This window comes from Spermophilus citellus (assembly GCF_964194105.1).
Source record: "Spermophilus citellus genome assembly, chromosome: 2".
Taxonomy (NCBI): Eukaryota; Metazoa; Chordata; class Mammalia; order Rodentia; family Sciuridae; genus Spermophilus; species Spermophilus citellus.
The window spans coordinates 10,654,700-10,677,087 of NC_138183.1; the positions used below are offsets into that span (position 1 = coordinate 10,654,700).

The window sequence follows — 22,388 nt, forward strand, 5'->3', positions numbered from 1 at the left end:
TAGGGCCTGGTACCTATGGGTGGCCCTAATTCATCTTACTACAGTGGTGATCATAGAGACTTATCACAAAGTTGGCATATCATAAGAGCTCCGTAAATACAAGCTTCCTTCTTTCTCTATGTCCTTCTTATGTATGTCGCCATGACCCTCCTTTCTTTAAAATTACCTTCAAATGCTTTTCTTGAGAGGAGTAGCATTATGTCTATACCTGTTAGGATAATAAAAATAATGACAATAATAACACTTACTAAATGACTATTATAGCTAAGCACTGAGATGAGTTCTTTATCCATGGGATATAGATACCATTATAGTCCTTATTTTACAGACAGAGGAAATAATACCTAGGCAAACTTAATTTTGCCCAGTTTACCCAGTTGGTGGTTCATATTAGGTTCAAATTAGGCTCTAAATCAGAGCTAGGGTTCAATTAGGTTTTAATTGTAAGGACTCTTTTTCAAAGTATAACGATGTCCTCAGCTATTGTATCTTGCCTCTTACTTAGGAATGTGGTTCAAGTGTCTGGTTTTCTGACTTGGCCTCTGATGAAGATCTTTTTTGGACTTTTCTTGAGAAGAAAGAGGAAGAAGAATAGTCTTCCTCTTCCTAACTTCCTAACTTCCCCTCGTCCTAACTTGTTTGCTGCAAATCAATGAATTCCTTGGCTGCAGGGATCATGCTGATTTATTTAGATCCTAGGATAGGGCCTGGACACAGAATAGATGTTCCTCTGGAATGTAAATCCTACCAGGGACTGACACTCGAATCAATCTCTCTCTCTCTCTCTCTCTCTCTCTCTCTGTGTGTGTGTGTGTGTGTGTGTGTGTGTGTGTGTGGCAGTGCCAGGGCATAGTACATGCTAGGAAAGTACTCTCCCACTAAGCTGCATGTCCAGCCCTTTCAGGGATTTTTGTCCACAGCAGCATTCATGCCTTAGAAGAGTGCCTGAAATAGAATAGTTGCTCAATAAATATCTGTTTTCTCTGTGGTATATATACACAGTGGAATATTATTCAGCTATAAAGAAGAATGAAATTTATATTTGCAGAAAAATGGATGGAACTTGGGCTGGGGATATAGCTCAGTTGTTAGAGTGCTTGCCTCGAATGCACAGGCCTTGGGTTCAATCCCCAGTACCACACACACACACAGTGGTTGGAACTTGAGAACATTGTGTTAAGCAAAATAAGCCAAACTCAGAAGATCAAGAATTATATGTGTTTTCTCTCATGTGGGAGCTAAAGAGGAAAAAGGAAAAGAAAGGTTGGGGGAATCAGTAGAATAAAAGAAAAGAAAGGGAACAGGGAGTGGGAGGAAGGGAAGAAAAGGGGAATGGGGAGCGTGCTAGGGAATGATATTGGCTAAATTATATTATTACATTGTGTGCGTATAGGAATATATAACAACAAATTCCTCCATTATGTACAACTATAATGCATCAGTAAAAAAAAAAATGTGGATAAAAATACCTGTTTTCTGTGTCTGGCTGGCGAGCTATTCTGGGCATGGTTTAAACTTCTTCACTTGTTAAAAAAATACATTTACTATTTATTGGATGTATACTAACGTATACCATGTGCTAGGCACTTAAATATATTATCAGTAATCCTTGCCACCTTCCTAACAGGTAGTATTGATGGGCTGTGGATGAAGAAGGGAGAGGGGAGAAGTCAACGATTTTTCCTAGGTTTCTGACTTGGATATTGATCCAAGTGATAATGAAACTCCTGGGGAATTTATGAGTTTTTTTTTTTTTGTCCCCCGCCCCCGGCGCGCCAGATAAGCAGTGTCTGTGATATCTGCAGGTAGATACAGGAGTCTGTTCCTGTGGCAAAGGTTCCAGAGATGCCACCTGTATACCAGTTAGTCTGAAGATGGTGGTGGTCTTGATCTTTCCAGAGCAAGGATGGATGCTTCTTTTAGGAACTGTGGCCATTATTTCCACTGTACTCTAACTTGAACATGTTTATTAGTTTCTGTTCCAGATGATCGGGCCGAACAACGAACCTGTCTTATTTGTGGGGACCGTGCTACAGGCTTGCACTATGGGATCATCTCCTGTGAGGGCTGCAAAGGGTTCTTCAAGCGGAGCATTTGTAACAAACGGGTATATCGATGCAGTCGTGACAAGAACTGTGTCATGTCTCGGAAACAGAGAAACAGGTGCCAATACTGCCGCCTACTCAAATGCCTCCAGATGGGGATGAACCGGAAGGGTGAGTGGTACTCAGTGCTCCTAACTGCCCACCCTTCACCCATCCTGTACCTTTAGTATCAACTATTATATTTTAGAGTTATTAATTTCCCAAGCCTGCACTATACATCAGGTCTTACCTTGTATGCTCATAACTCAAAAATATATCTCCTGCATATGGGAACCTCCCAGTTTAGGTGAGAGGAAAGACATAAGATGTTAAGGATTCTGTGGCAGCTAATGCATAGGCCCTGTATGGTAAGACCCCAGTTAACAATTAGATCCTGACTGGGATTAATATACTCCCCTAGTTTTTCAAAGAATGATGATAATATAAAGTAGGAATTTAGATGGTTAAGTCATGTATGAGACAGGCGGTCTTGTGAATGTGGTATAATTTTGTTTACTAAAACCGTGGTATATTCAGAGGCTGGATGTGTTCAGAAATCTGTATTTAGGTTGATGAAGAGTTTGTGGTTTATTGGGAAGTTTCCTAAGAGCCATTAGGAAATTAATTAATCTACTAAGATTAATTATTAAAGGGAAGCTTTGAAGAATGGATTGGGGTAGGAGAAATAGAAAAACTACCCAGAAAGTTTTTAGAAGAGCCCAGAAGGATGGTGTAGAGAACAAAGTGGCACAGATGGAAGTTGGAGTTATGGAAGAAACTCACCCAATAGGAGTTGGTGACACACTTTTAGGCAATGTCAGAAGTTAAAGTTGAGGATTTGGATTAAGAATAATGGTCCTACCAGGAAAAAAAAGTCAGGCCAAAGGGCAGAATGGAGCAAAATGTTCACCTTGGCAGTGCCCAGTTTGAAGTACCTCAGGACACCAAGAAATTTGTGAGCTATTGGCACAGAAAACCTGGATGTGGTTAAGAGAAGGGCCAGTGCCAGAACACTAGATTATGAATAGAGGAGGACACTGTCATTCAGTAGAAAGGAGGCTCTAGAAGCAGACCACCCTGTAGACTTAACAAGTTTACTTTATGTCTCTGATATTTTATATGATCTTACCTTTGAAGTGATATGTGAATACCTTTCAGAGTTCTGTAGAGGACTGAATATGATAATGTATGTAAAAACACAGCATCATATTAGAGGTTCATAGCAGCAGTACATGAGAATAGAGTGTTAGATTTGGTGAACTATTCAAGTTGGTTTTGTAGCATTAATGAATGTAGGCATCCAGATGTACTTTTTTTTTTTCAGGGGTTGGGGGGCGGGTAGTGCTGGGAATTAAACCCAGAGTCTCACATATACCAGTCAGATGCTCTATCATTGAGCCATATCCCTCCCTGGTCACCAGATGTCCTTTAGACTGATTCTACTATGTGAGGGATAAGAAGGATCTTTTTAAGGGGCTGGGGCTGTAGCTCAGTGGTAGAGCATTTGCCTAGCTTGTGTGAGGCAATGAGTTCAATTTTCAGCACCGCATATTAATAAATAAATATCCACTGACATATTAAAAAATAATTTAATACTTAAAAAAAAGAAGTATCTTTTAAAAACTTAACTTATTAGGAAAAAAGGTTAAGGGAGATACGAAAGAGCATTTAGATAAATTTTGGTGGTTTGTAATTTATTCATAATACTATTGAGCACTCACATGTACCAGAAACTCTTGTACTTTCCATGCATTATACCATTGAATACACATAATAACCCTTTTATTGACTATTATTCCACTTTATAAATGTAATTTAGGGAGATAAAACTTCTTGGCAGTAGTTAGTTTAGGGATGGTTATGACGACAATAATTTCTAAATTAGAATTTGTTGTTAGTCAATCAGAGCTTATACATTATCACATGGACAACTAAGTGCTTCATATGTCTGTGACATAGCTATATGTGTGTTAGAATATCATGTTTACTGAATGCTAAACAAATGCCACAGTAGGATATTTGAAGTGTTGCTAAGTTTGATGGTCCCTGCCTATCTTTCTAACCTTTCTTTCCAGAACACTGCCTCTGGGATGATTTAAACCATTTTGCCTGTGCTCAGCCTCTTCCTTTATCTAGAAATCCTTTCCCTATCCACTGTCACTTTCCTCTTATGAAAACCTTTCCCAGCCACCAGTACCAAACCAGTACTGTCTTGGAGAGTCTGTAGTCTTCCTGCCCTCACCTGATTTGGTTTTTTCCTCTGCTTTTCTCATTACCCTTTCTTGCCTTCAATGTGAATATTTTATCAAAGAATAATTGTGGAATACCTTCTTATTCTCTGATCAATCATCTGCTTTATTCAGTTAGATTGTGAAATTCTGAGACTTCCAGCCAAACTCACCTATTTTAGGGAAGAAAAAACTTATAACTTCCCTTAAGCATAACTGGAGATTAAACATGGAGTATGAGGGATAGAGAGTTGTCCATTTATTTGCATGTAGAGCAGGCCAGGCCCCCTTGCCTGGTGAACACTGCCTCTTAGAGACAAACCCTGCCACCTTCTGGTTGGTGCTGAGAAAGCAAAATTAAAATTAGTTGTCATATTTTGAAGGTAAGAAATAATCTGTATAAAACTACGGTAGCTGATAAATATATACGTTTGTCAAAACTCATAGAACTATACACCACACAAAAAGTTAATTCTACTGGATGTTACAGTTATTTTAATCAACCAGTATGTGATAGGTTTGGGGGCAGGGAACTGAGAACTGGAATATGCACTATGGCAGTGAATGAATCTAACTGGTATTATAACAAGTCACATAACCACACTGAAGGGCATAGAGAAGAAAGGAGCTGACCTTGGAAAACAGTGTTTTGACTGTATATTGTAAGGCAAAAGACACAAAGAATTGTGTACAAAGCACTCTAGTTTGTAAAATTTATTTCTCTCAAGGTTATATGTTAGGAATTTTGTTCCTACTTTAATTGTATTTTGTGATTAATATATTGTAGGTGATGAGAGTCAGGTTTTGCATATCAGAGAAGATAAGTCAAGAATGGTGCCCGGCACAGTGGTGCACACCTGTAATCCCAGCAACTTGGGTGGCTGAAGCATGTTTGAAGCCAGCCTCAACAATTTAGCAAAATTCTGTCTCAAAATATAAAGTAAAAAGGGCTGAGGGTGTAACTCAGTGGTAAGAGTGCCCTTGGGTTTAATCCCCAGTACCACAATCAATCAGGAAAGATGAGGATAAAACCTCAGGTGCTAATTGGAATCAGTGGTATCAGAATGGACTCATGTTTAGATAGCGGACAGGAGGGTGGAAAAAATAAAAAGCAGATGTGTGAGGATACATGACTTAGTATATCTATATGTATTTCCAAGCTCTAGACACTAGAAGGGGCTAGGAGCAGTTATACCCCAGTTGCAATGAGCATACCTAGCCCCAGATCTTGGTTTCTAAATACCAGTAAAAGGAGTCAGGACTGGTTGATTCTAGATCTGGGACAGGGAAAATATCAAATGAACCTGGAGTATCTTGTGGTGCAAAAAAATTTAGGAAATACTAAAGAAAAAGAAGAAGAAATGGAGAGGTGGGGTGGGCAGCAGCAGCATGTCAAAAGGACACAGAGCCCAGCCTGAAAGTGCTTCCAGTGGTCAAAATTGGAACAATTTAGGCAACAAAATAATTCTAGTATTTTTTTATTTGTTTTGTTCTGTTTTGTTGTATTGTGTTTTTTTTGGTATCAGGGATTGAATCAGGGGCGTTTAACCACTGAGCCACATCCCCAGCCCTTTTTTTACTTAGAGACAGGGTCTCACTAAGTTGCTTAGGGGCCTTGCTGAGTTGCTGAGGCTGGCTTTGAACTTTTGATCCTCTTGCCTCAACCTCCCCAGTTTCTGGGTTTATAAGCAGATACCACCATGCCCGGCCTAGAATTAGCTTTTAACCCACGGAATAAAATAAATATCCATGAGTTCATGCTGAAAGAAATACCTAAGTCAGTAAAGTGAAGGGACAACTTTTCCTTGTAAGAGAATTCCAGTTGATAAATGTTGAAGGCATGAAGGAACACTGTTAAAGCACCATAGTATTAACTGCTGCAGACAAGATGAACTGATAGGTCCAACATAAGTGACATCAGTTTAAACAAAAACAGAATATTTGTATAGTCTGATAATATTTAATAATTACAAAGGGGAAAATATTTTCCATAGAGAATTGTACTTTAGCCAAGAGGTCAAGGTTAAAATAACCAGTAAAACATACTGACATTATTTTACACCTGATGTGATACATTGAGAAGGGCATAGGTATATACACACAGAAAGCTAATTTCATTCTCAGTCCAATCTCCAGAAAACAGACAAGCCCATATTGAGGGACAGTCTTCCAAATAACTGACATTGTATAGTATATTCTTGAAAAGTGTCAAGGTCTCAAACATCAAGGAAAGACAGAAGGACTATCACAGATTTGGGAAAACTACGGAGAAATTGCTACTAAATACAGTGTGCCATCTGTGATTGAACAAAAAAGGACATCCGTGGAACCACTGTAGGAACCCCCATATAGTCTTTACTGCTTTTTGGTTAATAATATTATTCCAAATTTTATTTCTTAGTTTTAATAGTCTATAGTCTATGGGATATATAGTGTAAAAAGAAGGAAAAAGGTAGGTATAGAGAACACGGAAACTCTCCATACTATTTTCACAACTCTTCTGTAAGTCTGACTTTACCTCAAAATTTTAAGAAGTAACTTAAAAATGCAACTGCCAATTGTGGCTGGGACCATGTATGAGCAGCCCTCTGTTGTTCCCCATCTTTAGATAGAGAACTAAATATCTTTCAGACCTTGAAGTTGGCTGGTCAGGAAATTAATTATTAAGGTAGTAACTAAAATCTAAAGGAGGATAATGAGTGGAGGCTGATCCCCTCTGACTCTGTCCAGGCCCAATGCTGGCCCAGTACTCTTCCTCCTCATCACCCGCCCCCCACATATACCCCTCACCCAAATTGCAATCTTTAGGATAAAGTCAGTCTCCTCAGAAAGGTTTTCCTTTGTTGTTGTTGTTGTTATTATTTTTGTTTTTGTTTTTTTAGTACCAGAGATGGAACCCAGGGGTGCTTAACCACTGAACCATATCCCCAACCCTTATTATTTGTTATTTTGAGACAGGGTCTCACTAAGTTACTTAGAGTCTCATTAAGTTGCTGAGGCTGACTTCAAATTTGCAATCCTTCTGCCTTAGCCTCCCGAGTCACTGGGATTACAGGCATGTGCCACCACGTCCAACTCTCAAAATTATTTTCAGGGCCCCTCTGACTCTGGCATCAGCTACTTCATCCTTTCCCTTTTCTGTCTGCTGCCCCCCATCACAATCTGCATTCCAATCTAGGTCTCCAAAAACTTCATATTTCAAGGGCTTTGCAGATATGGTTTCATCTTCCTGGAATATCCTACCCCCTCTTCTTCACCTCACTGTATATTATATACTTTTCTTTCAAGGCTCAACTTTTATCTGTAATATTCTCTAGAAGTCTTCTCTGGCACACACATTCCCCCCACACCAATGACCCTCCTTTTTTCCCATAGCCCCTGATATGCCCTCCACTGTAGCCCCAATTACCTTGCATTGTCTTTATCTATTCACTTGTCTGTTTCCCCATCATTAGACAATGAGACCTGTGAGGACCATGACCAAGTCCTGCTTTTCAGTGCCCCTAAGCAGATAACCCAGTAATGATAGGATGCTTCCTAATCAGATGAATTGATGGAGGGCCACAGCAAGAAGGGAAATGTCAGAAGAGAGAGGAAGATGCATTGGGCCTCCTGGGGGGAATCCATGTCAGTTAAGTAATTAATGTAAAACATGCCTCACTGAATGTGGTGGCATACACCTGTAGTCCCAGCTACTCAGGAGACCGAAGAACGAAGCAAAAAGATGACAAGTTCCAGACTAGCTTGGGCGATTTAGGGAGACACTATCTCAAAAAGTAAAAAGGGTATAACTCAATGGTATAATCCCCTGGGTTCAATCCCCAATTTAAAAAAAAAGATTCTTAATTTTGTGGTTTTATAACTTGCTAATTATAGTAGTGGTTCAGAAGAAAAAGGTTAAGGACAGTTGCCTAGAGGAGGTGATATTTTTTGGATGCATTGTAAGACAGTGCTTCTCTGGCATTGGCATATCATTGTATCGGGAGAAAAAGTGCCAGGACACAGTACAGAGGCCTGAATGGAGTATTGAGAAATCTCAAGGACAGATAACATTTGAGCAGCTTCTTAAAGGAATCAAAGTTTCAATTCCTTACAAACTTTAAGGGGAAAAAAGACCTTTAAGTTTGTAAGGAGCTGAAACATTGATTCCTTCAAACCAGGGGATTGTTCCCAGGGGCACTTAACCACTAAGCCACATCCCTAGCCCTTTTGATTTTTTATTTTGAGACAGGTTATTTTGAAACCTCACTGAGTTTCTTAGGACCTCGCTAAATTGCTGAGGCGGGCCTCAAACTTGTGATTCTCCTGCTTTGGCCTCCCCAGTCGCTGGGATTACAAGTGTGCACCACCACACCTGGGTTAAAGGACTTTTAAAACACCTTTAAACTTGGTTTTCATGTTTTATTTGGAAATGATTTCAAACTTACAGAAAATTTGCAACAGTAGAACTTCACTATGTCCTTAAAATCAGGGAATTTAACATGATACTTTTTCTAATTAGTAGACCTTATTCAATTTTCACCAGTTATCCTATTGTCCTTTATAGCAATTGTGATTTTCCTGATCTAGAGCCAGCGATCCAGGATCATTGAAGACATTTGTTTATCTTTAGTCTTCTCTAGTCAAAAATAGTTCCTTATATTTTGTCCTGAATAACATTTTTTACTTTGAAGCAAATAGGTAATTTATTGAAGAATATTTCTCAATTTGGGTTTGTCAGTTGCCTCATGGTAAGATTTAGGTTATACATTTTGGGTGAAAATTCACAGAAACAATGTTGCATTCCTCTAAGGTCATCATATTAAGAGGATGTGGTTGTGAGTTTGTACCATTATTGGAGCTGCCAACCTGAATCATTTGGTAAAGGTGATGTCTTGGGTAAAGTGGTTTTGCCAGACTTCTCCACTGTAAAGGTTTTTTCTGAGCAGAGGCAACATATGGTAGAGGTACAGCTGTGGAAAACAGCATGGCATCCTCAAGGACTAACAAATAGTTTTCTGCAGCAAGGGAGTAGCATTTATGGCCAGAGGTGAGGATGAAGAGCCCCATAGGAACCAGATCACAGATAGTCTCGAATGCCACGCTGAGGAACTTAGGCTTTTAGCCCCTGCACCAGAGAAAGCCACCAACAGGTTTTGAGCAGGGATTGGATGTTTTGTGTCACATTTCTGGTTTCTGGGTTTGGTTGGTTGCCAAAATCTTAACTGAAATTTCATCTCTGTCAGTTCTTTATGAGTAATCTAGAGTAAGTCTCTACCTCACCGAGCTCTACTTCCTCATCTCTAAAAGACATGGATAATAGTACAAATGTGTACCTTCCAAGGTGGTTGTGATGATCAAATGAAATAACATATACACAACTATGAGCTGTAATATAATGCAGGGTTTTGTTTTAACAGAGGCATTATGGCACATTGAATTTTTTTCCCCATACTTCAGGTTTCTGCATGCCATTTTGATGAATTTTATCATCTTTACCTTATCTTCTCCTTTAAATACACTTTAAAAAAATAAAAGTTGAATAAAAAAATCAGTATTTTAAATACACATTAGAATAAAAGAGTTTATGCACCACATAGAAGTATGTTATATTTCTCCAGTAGGACACATAAATGTTATATGAAATAATGGTAATGGAAAGAAGACTGGTCTTAGAGTTTTATAGTCTGCGTTTCAACATTGATTCTGATGTTTATTTTCTATCTCTCTCCTTGAAGAAAATTCTTCATTTCTTTGGGCCTCACATTGAGCTCTTTAGTGGGAGCAATGCTAATATTCTCCTCATGAGTTTTAGTACCTAATACATAGCACATGTCCATCATATGTGAATTTTCCTTGTTGGGCTGGGGATGTGGCTCGAGCGGTGGCGCGCTTGCCTGGCGTGCGTGCGGCCCGGGTTCGATCCTCAGCACCACATACCAGCAGGGATGTTGTGTCCGCCGAGAACTAAAAAATTTAAAAAAAAAAAAATTTCCTTGTTTCAGTTGGGGTTTAGGGAGGACATAAACTTTCCAGTTTTAGAATAAGAAATGGCAAGATATAAGACTTTAGGATCTGTGGTCCTTTAAACAAAATAAAAGTTAAGCATATCGAGTTTCTTCCTCAACCTCCAGGACAGTGAGTGTGAGGTGTCTTCTAAAAGATATTCAGCGTTGCACCATTCAGAGTTAGGTCTTTGATTTATAGCTGTAAGCTGATAGACATGTGACATGTCAGTATAAGAAGTGACTAAAGTTATCATTGACCCTGGCATAGCAGAGAAGAAATTTTAAGGATTCGTAGAACTCGAAATTAGGTCTAAAGCGAGCTCCCAGGCAACAGCTAGCGTGCGTCTAACAATATAGACCATGTATGTTTCTTACTCCATATTCACAGCAGACTTGTAAAGCTGACTTTATTGCCTTGATTTTGCAGATGAAGATATTAAGACTTTTACAAAGTAAAGAATGGAACCTTGGGGGCTGGGGCTGGGGCTCAGCAGTAGCGCACTTGCCTGGCATGTGTGGGCACTGGCACTGGGTTCGATTCTTAGCACTGCATATAAATAAATAAAATAAAAGGTCTATCAACTAAAAATAATATTAAAAAATAAATAAAAAACAGGGCCTGGGGTTGTGGATCAGAGGTAGAGTTCTCGCCTACCACGCCTGAGGCACTGGGTTCAATCCTCAGCACCACATAAAAATAAAGTGAAGATATTGTGTGTCTACCTGTAACTAAAAAATAAATATTTTTTTTTAAAAAAAAAGGAATCTTGGTTTGCTTATCTCCTTTGTTCAGAGAAAAAAGGCTGGGGAGAGGGAGAGTCATTACCACTATTTTGTGCTTATTTTAACTGTACTATTTTATGTAACATGACAAGTACTAGTATCCCCTCTTTACTCTTCAGTAAACTGAGCTTCAGAGGGGTAAAGAAATTTGTAATTACACAGATTGAGCAGAAACAGGATTTGGACCCAAACTTGTCTAATTCTGAAATGTAAAATCTGAGGACATCAAGGATGATGTCTACTTTAAGGAAAATGAACTTTCCATCAGAAACTGGGTGTTGTGTTTACAGCCCTCACCATTTGCGGCAATCAGCCTTTCCCCAAGGACTTCCTAGATTCCTTATGTGCTTTTTTGTTTGTTTTTGTTGCAAGTGTATTATGGCAAAGCTTGCTCTCACATAATGGCATTAGTATATCCTCTGTCATTAGCATTACCTCGTTAAAGCCACCTAAGACAGTGATCATCACAAAGATTTTTCAAAAATACCAGTGTGACCACATCACTCCCTTGCATCTCTGCCCATCCCCAGGCTCCTCAGCTGAAGTCCATTTTATCCTTAACCTGACATTCTAGGCTCTTGATGACCTGGCCTCTCTTGGCCTCTCCATCCTTATTTTGCTACTTTTCCTTCACATACCATCTTTACCCCTCCAGTGTCTTATCCAGATCTAACCACCCGGAAGTGGAAAGAGCAGTCCATTCTTAGTTTTGACTTAAAGCTTTTCCCTTTTTTTGGTGGTGGGCGAGGTACTGAGGATTGAATTCAGGGGCACTCAATCACTAAGCCACGTTCCCAGCCCTGTTTTTGTATTTTATTTAGAGACAGGATCTCACTGAGTTGCGTAGTACCTCGCTTTTGCTGAGGCTGGTTTTGAACTCTGGATCCTCCTACCTCAGCCTCCCAAGCCACTAGGATTATAAGCTTGCACCACCATGCCTGGCTTGACTTGAAGCTTTTCTATACTCTGTTCAGTCAACCTGGAGCACACTTTTCCTGCTTGCCTAAATCCTCCTCATCTTTTAAGACTTAGTTCAGAAGTTGTCTTTTCCAGAAAGCTTTGCCTAACGATCAGGGTCCTACTTTAATTTCTAATCAGGCCTTCCTTCGTGTGTCCCCATTTTTTTTTTTTAAAGAGGGAGAGAGAGAGAGAAAGAGAATTTTAATATTTATTTTTTAGTTCTCGGCGGACACAATATCTTTATTTGTATGTGGTGCTGAGGATCAAACCCGGGCCGCTCGCATGCCAGGTGAGTGCGCTACCACTTGAGCCACATCCCCAGTCCTGTGTGTCCCCATTTTAAGTGGTTCATTAACACTGATGATGATAGTACTAGTAGTAGTTGTTCTTAGTGTGGCCAGTACTATTTAAAGGATGTTTTGTATAGTTGGAAAATGCTAAGCAAGCTCCTACAACTACTTACTGCCTTTGTGCCAGTGAGTTCAAAATTCCAATTCTATTAAAAAAAAATCGGTTTTCCTGATCCTACCAGACCTAAACTTAGGTTAGGAATAAAAAATATTTTATTTAAAAATATGGGGCTGGGGATGTGGCTCAAGCGGTAGCGCGCTCGTCTGGCATGCGTGCGGCCCGGGTTCGATCCTCAGCACCACATACCAACAAAGATGTTGTGTCCGCCGAGAACTAAAAAATAAATATTAAAAATTCTCTCTCTCTCTCTCACCCCTCTCTCACTCTCTCTTTAAAAAAAAAAATAAATAAAAAAATAAAAAATAAAAATATAAATATTCTCAGCCAGGTTTGGTGGTTCAGGCCTATAATCCCAGCAGCTTTAGAGGCTGAGGCAGGAGGATCGAGAGTTCAAAGCCAGCCTCAGCAATTTATTGAAATCCTGTCTGTAAATAAAATACAAAAAAGGATTGGGGATGTGGCTCAGTGGTTAATTGCCCCTGGGTTCAATCCCTGGTATGAAAAATAAATGAGCAAACAAACTGTTCTCTGTCTCTCACCTGGAATTTACCAAAGCCGTAAGATGCATTATCCTGGTGGGATTTATGTAACTGTGGACTATTAACAATGCTCTTACTTTTGTTAGATTGTATTGAATGTATACAGTGTATGCAGTATGTTCCTGGTGTCCTGGGGGCCCCAAAGTATCCCCTGCCTATAAGGTTGCCTACAAGAACAGAAAAGAGTATGTGCTTTGGGTCCAAAAACATCTGTGTTTTAATCTTGGCTTCACCAATTACTACCTTGCTACTTTGGGCCATGTAAATTCTCTTTTTAAGTTTAGACTTGTGAGCATGCTTCTGACTACTTTAACTTATGTTTCCTTCCAGCTATCAGAGAAGATGGCATGCCTGGAGGCCGGAATAAGAGCATTGGGCCAGTCCAGGTGAGTTCTAGGCCCTACTCTCTTGTTTTGTCCTAGAAGGCCTGGGCTCCATATGCTCCTGTAGCTGCTCACTTTAGACCTCTCATTTGCAAGATACTTTGCTGTTCATTTCATCTAAAGATTATCACCAGAATGTTCATTACCTTATTAATAGAGTAATACTGCTTTCAATCCCACAAACATTTGCTAAGTTCCTACTTTGCCAAGTTGGTGGGTCTTGGGGTTCCCCCCACACACTTTTATTGAAGCTAGGGATCAAATACATAGTCTTATACATGCTAGGCAAGCATGCTACCACTGAGATACATCCCCTGCTCCCTGTCAGGCTCTATACTATGAACTCTGTCTAATGGGAGAGACCGAGAGGTAAACAGACAACATAGTATCATAAGATTTAACAGAGAATGCCCCCTTCACTCCATGGGCCTAATGATCCAGCCCAGGGCAGGGCTTCTCTTTCCTTTGGGCTGGAACCTTGGTTGAGACTGGAGGCACTCAGGGAAAGCTTCCTTGAGAAGGCAAATTTGAACTCAGTCTTGAAAGAGGAGGAAGAATTAGCTGTGTTGGGGAAGGGTGGGAAGCTAAACGTTTTTAATTTGTCCTAGACTGTGAAAAGACCCAAAGATGAATGTTTTAAGGAATGACAAAGAATTTGTTCAGTGAGGCTATAGCATTCAGCTCATGTAATAGAGTGGCAGGAGATAAGGCAGATTACTTGAATTTGGGGTCAGTTCTTTAAAAAGTGGCCTTTGTCTGTCTTTGACTGTATGAACTAAGAATTTTTGGTGTGAGCCAAGAGCAAGCTACTAAAAGAGTTTAAATGTGGGTGAGTGGGGCGTACTCAGATTCTCATTTTAGAAAAAAAATTTTTTTTCATTTGTTTGTTTGGCAGTACTAGTGATTGAACCCAGAGCCTTATACATGCTAGGTAAGCACTCTAGAAAAATCATTCTAACAGTGGAAATTTCTGGTTTGTGAGGAGTGGAACTAGAGTAAATAAAACTAAGAAAGAGAAAGCAGTGAAAAGGGTTTTACAGAAGTCCACTCCAAGACATATAGGTAATAGTTTGCAGTAGAGTAATGACAGTGCATTTTGAGAGGAGGGAACAGATTCAAGAGATAATTAATTGATGGTATTTCTCCAATTAAATGTGAACAAATGAAGAAAGTCAGGTACACACTTATGTATGGGAGATTTCCTATTACATGAACTAGGTACACAGTATGTACTCAATCAGGGTGTATGTGTTTGTGTGTCCATATAAGATCCCCAAGCCAGGCACAGTGGTGCATGCCTATAATCCCAGCAGCTCAGGAGGATGAGACAGGAGGACCACAAGTTCAAAAGCAATAGCGAGGTGATAAGCAACTCAGTGAGACCCTGTCTCTAAATAAAATACAAAATGAGGTCAGGGATGTGGCTCAGTGGCCAAATGCCCATCCATGGGTTCAATCCCTGGTATCCGAAAAAAAAAAAAAAAGACCCCCAGAATTGTTGTGTCTTTTTTGTTTTTAATGGTGCTGGGGTTTGAATCCAGGGCCCTGTGTGTACAAGGTATGTGTTCTTTTTGTTAATTTTTATTATTATTTTTCAAGTCATATCTTGTGAGTTAATCTATTTCAATCTGGACTAGTAGTTGTTGTTGTTGGTTTTTTTTTTTTTTAAATGGTAAAAGATATACAGGTAGTGCACACCTATAATGCTTGGGAGGTTAAGGCAAGAGGACCACAAGCTCGAGGCCAACTGGGCAACTTAACAAGATCCTGATTAAAAATAAGAATTTTTTTTAAAAAAGTATAGCTCAGTGACAAAAACATATAACATGAGTTCTACTTTGACAACTTTTCTTCCCTTTGCAGCGCTAGGGATTGAACCAAGGGCATGCTTAGGCATGCTAAGCAAGCACTCTACCATTGAATTACATTCAGCTCTTTTTGTTTTATTTTGAGACAGGATCTTGCTGTGTTGCCCAAGCTAGCCTCAAACTTGGGGTCCTCCTGCATTTACAGGCATGAGCCACTACACCCAACTACCTTGACAAATTTTCAAGTGTCCAGTTCTTGACTATATGCATATTGTTACATAGCATGTCTCTAGAACTTTTTCATCTTGCACAACTGAACTCTATACAGTAACTCTAACAGCAGCTCCCCAGCTCCCGACCCCCAGCCCCTGGCAAACACCATTCTACTTATGTTTCTAAGAATATGACTACTTTAGATGCCTCATAAAGTAGAATCATGAAATATTTGACCCATAGCTTATTTTATTTAGCATAACATTCTCAAGGTTCATCCTTGTAGCATATATAATAGGAACTCCTTCCTTTTTTAAGACTTTGGGTGTTTATACAACATTTTCTTTATCCTTTCCTCCATTATTGCACATTTAGGTTGTTTCTACCTCTTGGCTATTTTGAATAATTTTGCAGTGAACATGGAAGTGCAGATATCTCTAGGAGATTCTGATTTCAGTTCTTTTGGGCAAATACCCAGAAGTGGGGTTTCTGGATCATATGGTAGTTCTGTTTTAAGAATCTTAAAACCTTAAGATTTTAAGGAACCTCCATACTGTTTTTCATAGCAGCTGTACCATTTATATTCCCACCCACAGTGCACAAATCTATCCAACTCAAACCTGCGTAATTCTTTGCTTTAGCATCCTGTAAGAGAACCATGAGCTACAGGGAGGTAATGTTGTTTTCATTTTTCAGATGAGGGGACTGAGGCTTAGAGAGCTTGAGTAACTTACCCTATAGCACCCAGCTAGGAAATGAGGAAATTTGAACCCACTCTCAATATGTTCTGTTTTCTATTCTGTGTATCACTGATTGCCCAGTATCCCATTGGTGCACAGGGAGAGAGACAGGTTCAGCCCCTGGCTGAAGTAAGCTGACTTCACCAGGACCCTTTTCACCCAGCCAAAGTTTTTCTGGCTCTTCAAGCTCTGGTCTAGCTCTCACCACAATCACTGATGCTACAAAAAAAAACGGGGGGAGGGACTGGGGATGTGGCTCAAGCGGTAGCGCACTCGCCTGGCGTGCGTGCGGCCCGGGTTCGATCCTCAGCACCACATACAAACAAAGATGTTGTGTCCACAGAGAACTAAAAAATAAATATTAAAAAATTCTCTCTCTCTCTCCTCTCTCTCCTCTCTCTTTAAAAAAAAAAAAATTAAAAAAAAAAACGGGGGGGGGGGGTAGAGTTCTGAGAACTCCTGAAGAGAAAAGACAGACATATTTTGTTTCTTCTTTTTTTCCTTTCTTTCTTTTTAAACTATATACAACTCCTACTGAATTAAAAAAAAAAAAATCCTTCCAATGTAGTATGTAATCCAAAGGATTTCAAACCAACCTTTCAATTTATGTACCAGTTAAACCTTTTCTTATTCAAGTCCTGTGTGCTAGCTGTCTTCCAATTCTGAATGTTTCTGTATTTATAGAGGTAATTCAGGGTTCTCTTAGAGGCTGGTGGAGCAAAGAATTATGTAGATTTGAGTCAGACAGGTTTCAAAGAAAATGTCCTCCCAGGTTTCCATAGGAACAACACATAAAAAGTCATCTGGCCCCACCTCCTTAGTACTTAATCTCCTTCTGTGTAATGAATGTAGCCAGTTAGACCTCAACTCTAGGTGAAAGACTTTATAGAAGAAGCGTATTTACTCCCTATATGGTAGTAGCTAGAACACTGGACTGAATACTTGCATACTCTGACCTCTTCCTCAAACTCTGCCCAGATGTAGGCATACAGTGTGACTTTGTTTAAGTCAGTTCACTATGTGAACTGCCATTTCTTCTTTTACTTAATAGGATTAGAAATGTATCTCCTACTGGGGAAAAAATGTATTTCCTACTCATACATAGGCAGTATTTAATAAATGGAACATTGTCTGTGTATTTAACATACATTTACTAAATACTTCTTCTTTTCTAGGTCCTTTCATGGCCTTAGGTCTTTAGAGGATACTTTTATATGTTACTATAGTGCTATAAAAATAACAATGACACTTGGGCACAGTGGCACACACCTGTATTCTTAGCTACTTGGGAGGCTGGCACAGGAAGATTGCTTGAGCCTAGGAGTTTGAGACCAACCTGGGCAACATAGCAAGACCCTGTCTAAAAAAACATTAAAAGTAAAGATGAAGATTGGCATAGTGGCCCATACCTGTAATCCCAGTGGCTCTGGAGGCTGAGATAGGAGAATCATGAGTTCAAAGCCAGCCTCAGAAATGGTGAACTTCTTTTTTAATGTTTTTTTTATGGAGACAATAACTATTTCTTTTAATGTGGTGCTGAGGATCAAACCCCGTACTTCACACGTGCTAGGCAAGTTCTCTATCACTGAGCTACAACCCCAACCCCTTGAACTGACTCTTAAAAGGAGATTGTCATTGAGTTAGGAAAGCGTAGACTCGAGGACAAAGAGGAGTGTCAAGGAACACATAGACTGTGTGGCATGAGAGCAGGTTAAGTGGGCATGGGGAAGGCTCTGATGAACTGTGTTTGGTGCTGGGCAGTATGCAGTCAAGCTGTCATAAGATTGGGGGAGACCTGGAGTATGAGGTGGAAGAGAGGGAACCTGGGAATCCTATGAGATTTAAATAAGCTCTGAGTCCTGAAGGACAAACAGAGGGTATCTTAAGCACTGAATCTAACATATATTCATTCCTTGTCAAAGATATCAGAAGAAGAGATTGAAAGGATCATGTCTGGACAGGAATTTGAGGAAGAAGCCAATCACTGGAGCAACCATGGTGACAGCGACCACAGTTCCCCCGGGAACAGAGCTTCAGAGAGCAACCAGCCCTCCCCAGGCTCCACATTGTCCTCCAGGTGAGCTTTAAGGCAAACCCAGGATCTCCATCTAGGGTCCACCCAAAGAGTAGAACACAAGAAACCTCTGGCTGAGTATTTCTGCCAGGCTCTCTCAGCCATTGTGCTCTTACTCCCTCAGACTCTGAGGTAGGGGAATGGATTATGCCATGTTTCCCAGCCCATTTTATGCTAAAAACCTTAAAAATGTCAGTGGTCTCTTCTATAGACTAATCATATATGCCCATAAAGTCTTCACCTGGCAGAATAATGTTTAAATATAGTGCTTTTCCTTTATTTACTTAATTTATTTATAATGTGCTAGAGATCAAATCTCTCATTTTATCATTAAATAAAACAAGTCATACTGACAGTGTCTAATTGATGGCCCCGTATGGTGGCACACACCTGTAATCCCAGCAGCTCTGGAAGTTGAAGCAGGAAGATAGTGAGTTCACAGCCAGCCTCAGCAATTTAGCTAGGCCCTAAGAAACTCAGGGAGACCCTGTCTCTAAATAAAATATAAAAAAGGGATGGGATATGGCTCAGTGGTTAAGTATTTCTGGGTTCAATCCCCTATACACGAAAAAAAATCAAATTGTTATAATTTCTTTTAATTGCCTCATAAGAATCAATGTTTTTTAGTTTATAAATTTTAAGAAAGAGTTAAGGTGTTGTTTTTTATTTGTTTGGTGTGTGTGTGCATGTGTGTGTGTGTGTGTGTGTGTGTGTGTGTGGTGCTGGGGATTAAACACAGGGCCTTGTGCATGCAAGGCAAGTACTCTATCAACTGAGCCTCCCCAGCTCTTGAAAGAGTGAAGGTTTTATAAGCCAGTCAAATTTGCTGCATTAGGGAATACTAATTTAGAGACTCTTCTTTCAAGCATGCTATGTTAAGTTAGTTGTCAGGTGTGAAATAGAACCTTCAGCTTCAGGGAAAGTCTATTTTTCCCCAGAAACCTTTATTTTAGGACAGGGGTTGACAGACATTATAAAGACTATATGTATTTCAGACTTTTCAGCCCTAATGATCTGGGTCTCAGCTACTCAACTTTACCTTTAAAGAGGGAAAGCAGCCACAGACCACATGTAACCAGTAGGTCTGAATTACTGGTTTACAAAGTCTCATTTACCAAAACAGACCACAGTCTATAGGATGTAGTTTGCCAAACTTGATTATAGAATATATGTCTAGGTAAAAGCTAGAGAATTTTTTTTTTAAATTAGTTCAGAAAGTGGTGAGATTTCCCCAAGAAAAGGGAAGCCAGGGATGAATATGAAGTCTTCCTCTTCATATTTAATCATAGTTTTTATTCTAGGATTATTCCTTAGTTTGTTCCTTCCTTTGAATAGTTAGGGGGGTTTTGCCACATGCCATGTTCCTTGCTTGGTACTGGATTTGTTCTGTGGCCTGACAAGTGGTCTATCTATGCCTTCATTTTCCTAATGGTAAAATAATGCATACACCCACATTTGTCATCCTAGTCTCTGAGTATCCATTAAAAACTCTTCAGATGTAGCACCTGTACAAAGAATTCATCCAACTAATATATATTCAGTACCTACTCTGCCAGGCACTTGAGTGTCCAATGGTGAGCCCCACATTTATGTCTCACAGATGGGAGTCTAGGAGACATGCACATAACCATTAATTATGTCCCCTGGGTTAGTGAGACACAGACCTCATGACCAAAGAACATCTAAGCCACTTGCTGACTTGTTTTCTTTGAGTAGGCACGGGACCTGCCTTGGCTTTGCTTGACTTGAAATTTTTCTCTCCAGTAGGTCTGTGGAACTAAACGGATTCATGACATTCAGGGATCAGTACATGGGGATGTCTGTGCCCCCACATTATCAATACATACCACACCTTTTTAGCTATTCTGGCCACTCACCACTTCTGCCCCCACAAGCTCGCAGCCTTGACCCCCAGTCATACAGCCTGATTCACCAACTGATGTCAGCTGAGGACCTGGAACCATTGGGCACACCCATGTTGATCGAAGATGGGTAAGTGAGCTCTGTGCTGCTTGACCCCTGGCAATCTCAGTATGTTCCAACAGTGCACCCTCTTGCATCCCTGGCTGGTGTACCAGAGGCTTTGAAATGAATGAGGGGTTAATGAGTGATGATTTAAGCATCAGAAGACAAACCTGTGCTTATCTTCAAAATCAGTCCTTAAGCATCTTTTCTCATAATAAAGTTGGAGTTACTTTTCTGTCTGTGTGGAATTGGGATGGAAGAGCTTTGTTTCGTCATGGTTAGGTAAACCAGGCCCTAGGACATATCTGAGTGCTTCTGCACAGTAAATTTAGCTATAATTCTGGGGGTAAAAATATATCGTGTGTAGGCTCCTTAACAAGACATTCAAATTCAACCTGATTATGGCCTGTCTGCATCCCTTGCCAGCATACCCATGGGTAGCATGTTGCATATGACTACCTTGGGTGGGCCTAAGTTAATGCAGTAAATCCTCTTAGTCTGCAGTTAGCTTTACTTGAGTAAGTTGTTGTCTAGCCTTCAAACCCATCCATTGCTTACCTGTGGGCCTAGAGCATAGGCTGTTTGAGGGTTACCAAGTTTATATCCCCCAAAGATATCCTGAGGTTTTTCTTAAGTTAGTCTCTAGTTTCAGAAGAGACTCAAATATCTACTATCAAGAAGGTCATACAAATCTTTATATATCTGGATGTGGGTGGGGTATGAGAAAGAGAATATTAAGGGAACTTGAGAGGAAGAAACCTGGGACCCCTGAGTCTATGGCCTCAGAAGCCCCCTTTAGGTCACAGTTGAGAAATGCCATGCTCTTTCCATCCAACTATAAGCCTGAAGAAAGGGCTGAGCAGTCAGGTACAATGGCTCACACCTCTAATCCCAGCAGCTCAGGAGGCTTAAGTAGGAGGATCTTGAGTTCAAAGCCAGCCTCAGCAATTTAGTGAGGCCGTAAGCATCTCAGTTCGGGGTAGGGGGCATTGAGAATGTAGCTCAGTGGTTAAGTGTCTCTAGGTTCAATCCCTGGTACCAAAGAAAAGAAAAAGAAAGGGCTAAGCAGCTCTAGTTCTTGAACTCTCACCACCAGAGGGTGCAGTGAGATAGGAAAAGCTTTTGGACTCCTTTTGGCTTTGGCTGTCTTGCCCTAAGGTTCATTTTTGTGCTGGTGCCTGAGTTTGGATGAGCACCAGATCACCCCACTGAAGTTTACATTGCTAAAAGTGACTAGGAATTTTCTGAAACATAGAACATTAGAGGACACCAATTTGAAAAATCATCCTCCCTGGCTGGGGCAGCCTCCCTGAGGGTCCCCTCTTGCCCCTGCAAGAGTCTAATATGAGTTCTATTATGTTTCCTTATGCTTGAATAAATTCTACTCCTTTCATTTTGGGGAAAAAATACTATACTCCCTGATAATTGCACAGGTTTCTAAATCTCTTTTCCTCCCAGCAAACTTTTCTCACAAAAACCATTTTTTTGGCCCTGAGCTTGCTTCTGGTCTGTCTTGCCCCTTTATAAGAAAATTGAGTTGAATGATACTAGAGATCTCTGTAGTCAAGGGGAAGGGATAACTGCCAGGGACACTTTGTACCTTTAAGACTATCCTTTCCTTGGGTCCCTATCCTTCCCCTCTGGCTGATGGAAGTGATTTTCCTGTCCCTGCCCCCAGATATGCTGTGACACAGGCAGAGCTGTTTGCCCTGCTCTGCCGCCTGGCTGATGAGCTGCTCTTTAGGCAGATTGCCTGGATCAAGAAACTGCCTTTCTTCTGCGAGCTCTCAATCAAGGATTACACGTGCCTCTTGAGCTCTACATGGCAGGAGTTGATCCTGCTATCGTCCCTCACAGTTTACAGCAAACAGATCTTTGGAGAGCTGGCTGATGTTACTGCCAAGTATTCGCCCTCTGATGAAGAATTACACAGGTGAGGCTGCTGGCTGGGGAGGGAATCCCAAGCAACCAAACCCTTCTCATCCCTGCAGGGTAGGGTTGCCTGGCCCTCCAAAGGATGGCATCCAACCATACAGACCTGAGTTTGAATCCTTATTCTGCCACTGACTAGCTTTGTGGTGTTGACTAAGTCTCTGATCCTCAGATTCTGAATTTATAAAATGGAATGATAACAATACCTCCCCAACAAAGTG

At 40.4% G+C, this 22,388-nt stretch overlaps 1 protein-coding gene across 5 annotated transcripts in view; it reads left to right on the forward strand.

The window, feature by feature from the left end:
* The window catches only part of NR6A1 (nuclear receptor subfamily 6 group A member 1), a 208,816-nt gene that overhangs the window by 173,822 nt on the left and 12,606 nt on the right, over window positions 1-22,388 (forward strand). For 3 of the 5 annotated variants that reach the window (XR_014024270.1, XM_081312030.1, XM_081312028.1), the window contains 5 exons: window positions 1,974-2,216; window positions 13,383-13,438; window positions 18,119-18,273; window positions 20,035-20,262; window positions 21,914-22,168. Coding sequence is in view for 4 of the 5 variants with exons in the window: in XM_081312030.1 (XP_081168156.1) it covers window positions 1,974-2,216; window positions 13,383-13,438; window positions 18,119-18,273; window positions 20,035-20,262; window positions 21,914-22,168 (937 nt within the window). In the remaining variant the exon portion in view is untranslated. The remainder of the gene's footprint in view (window positions 1-1,973; window positions 2,217-13,382; window positions 13,439-18,118; window positions 18,274-20,034; window positions 20,263-21,913; window positions 22,169-22,388) is intronic. The other 2 variants (XM_081312031.1, XM_081312029.1) reach the window with 1 other exon arrangement.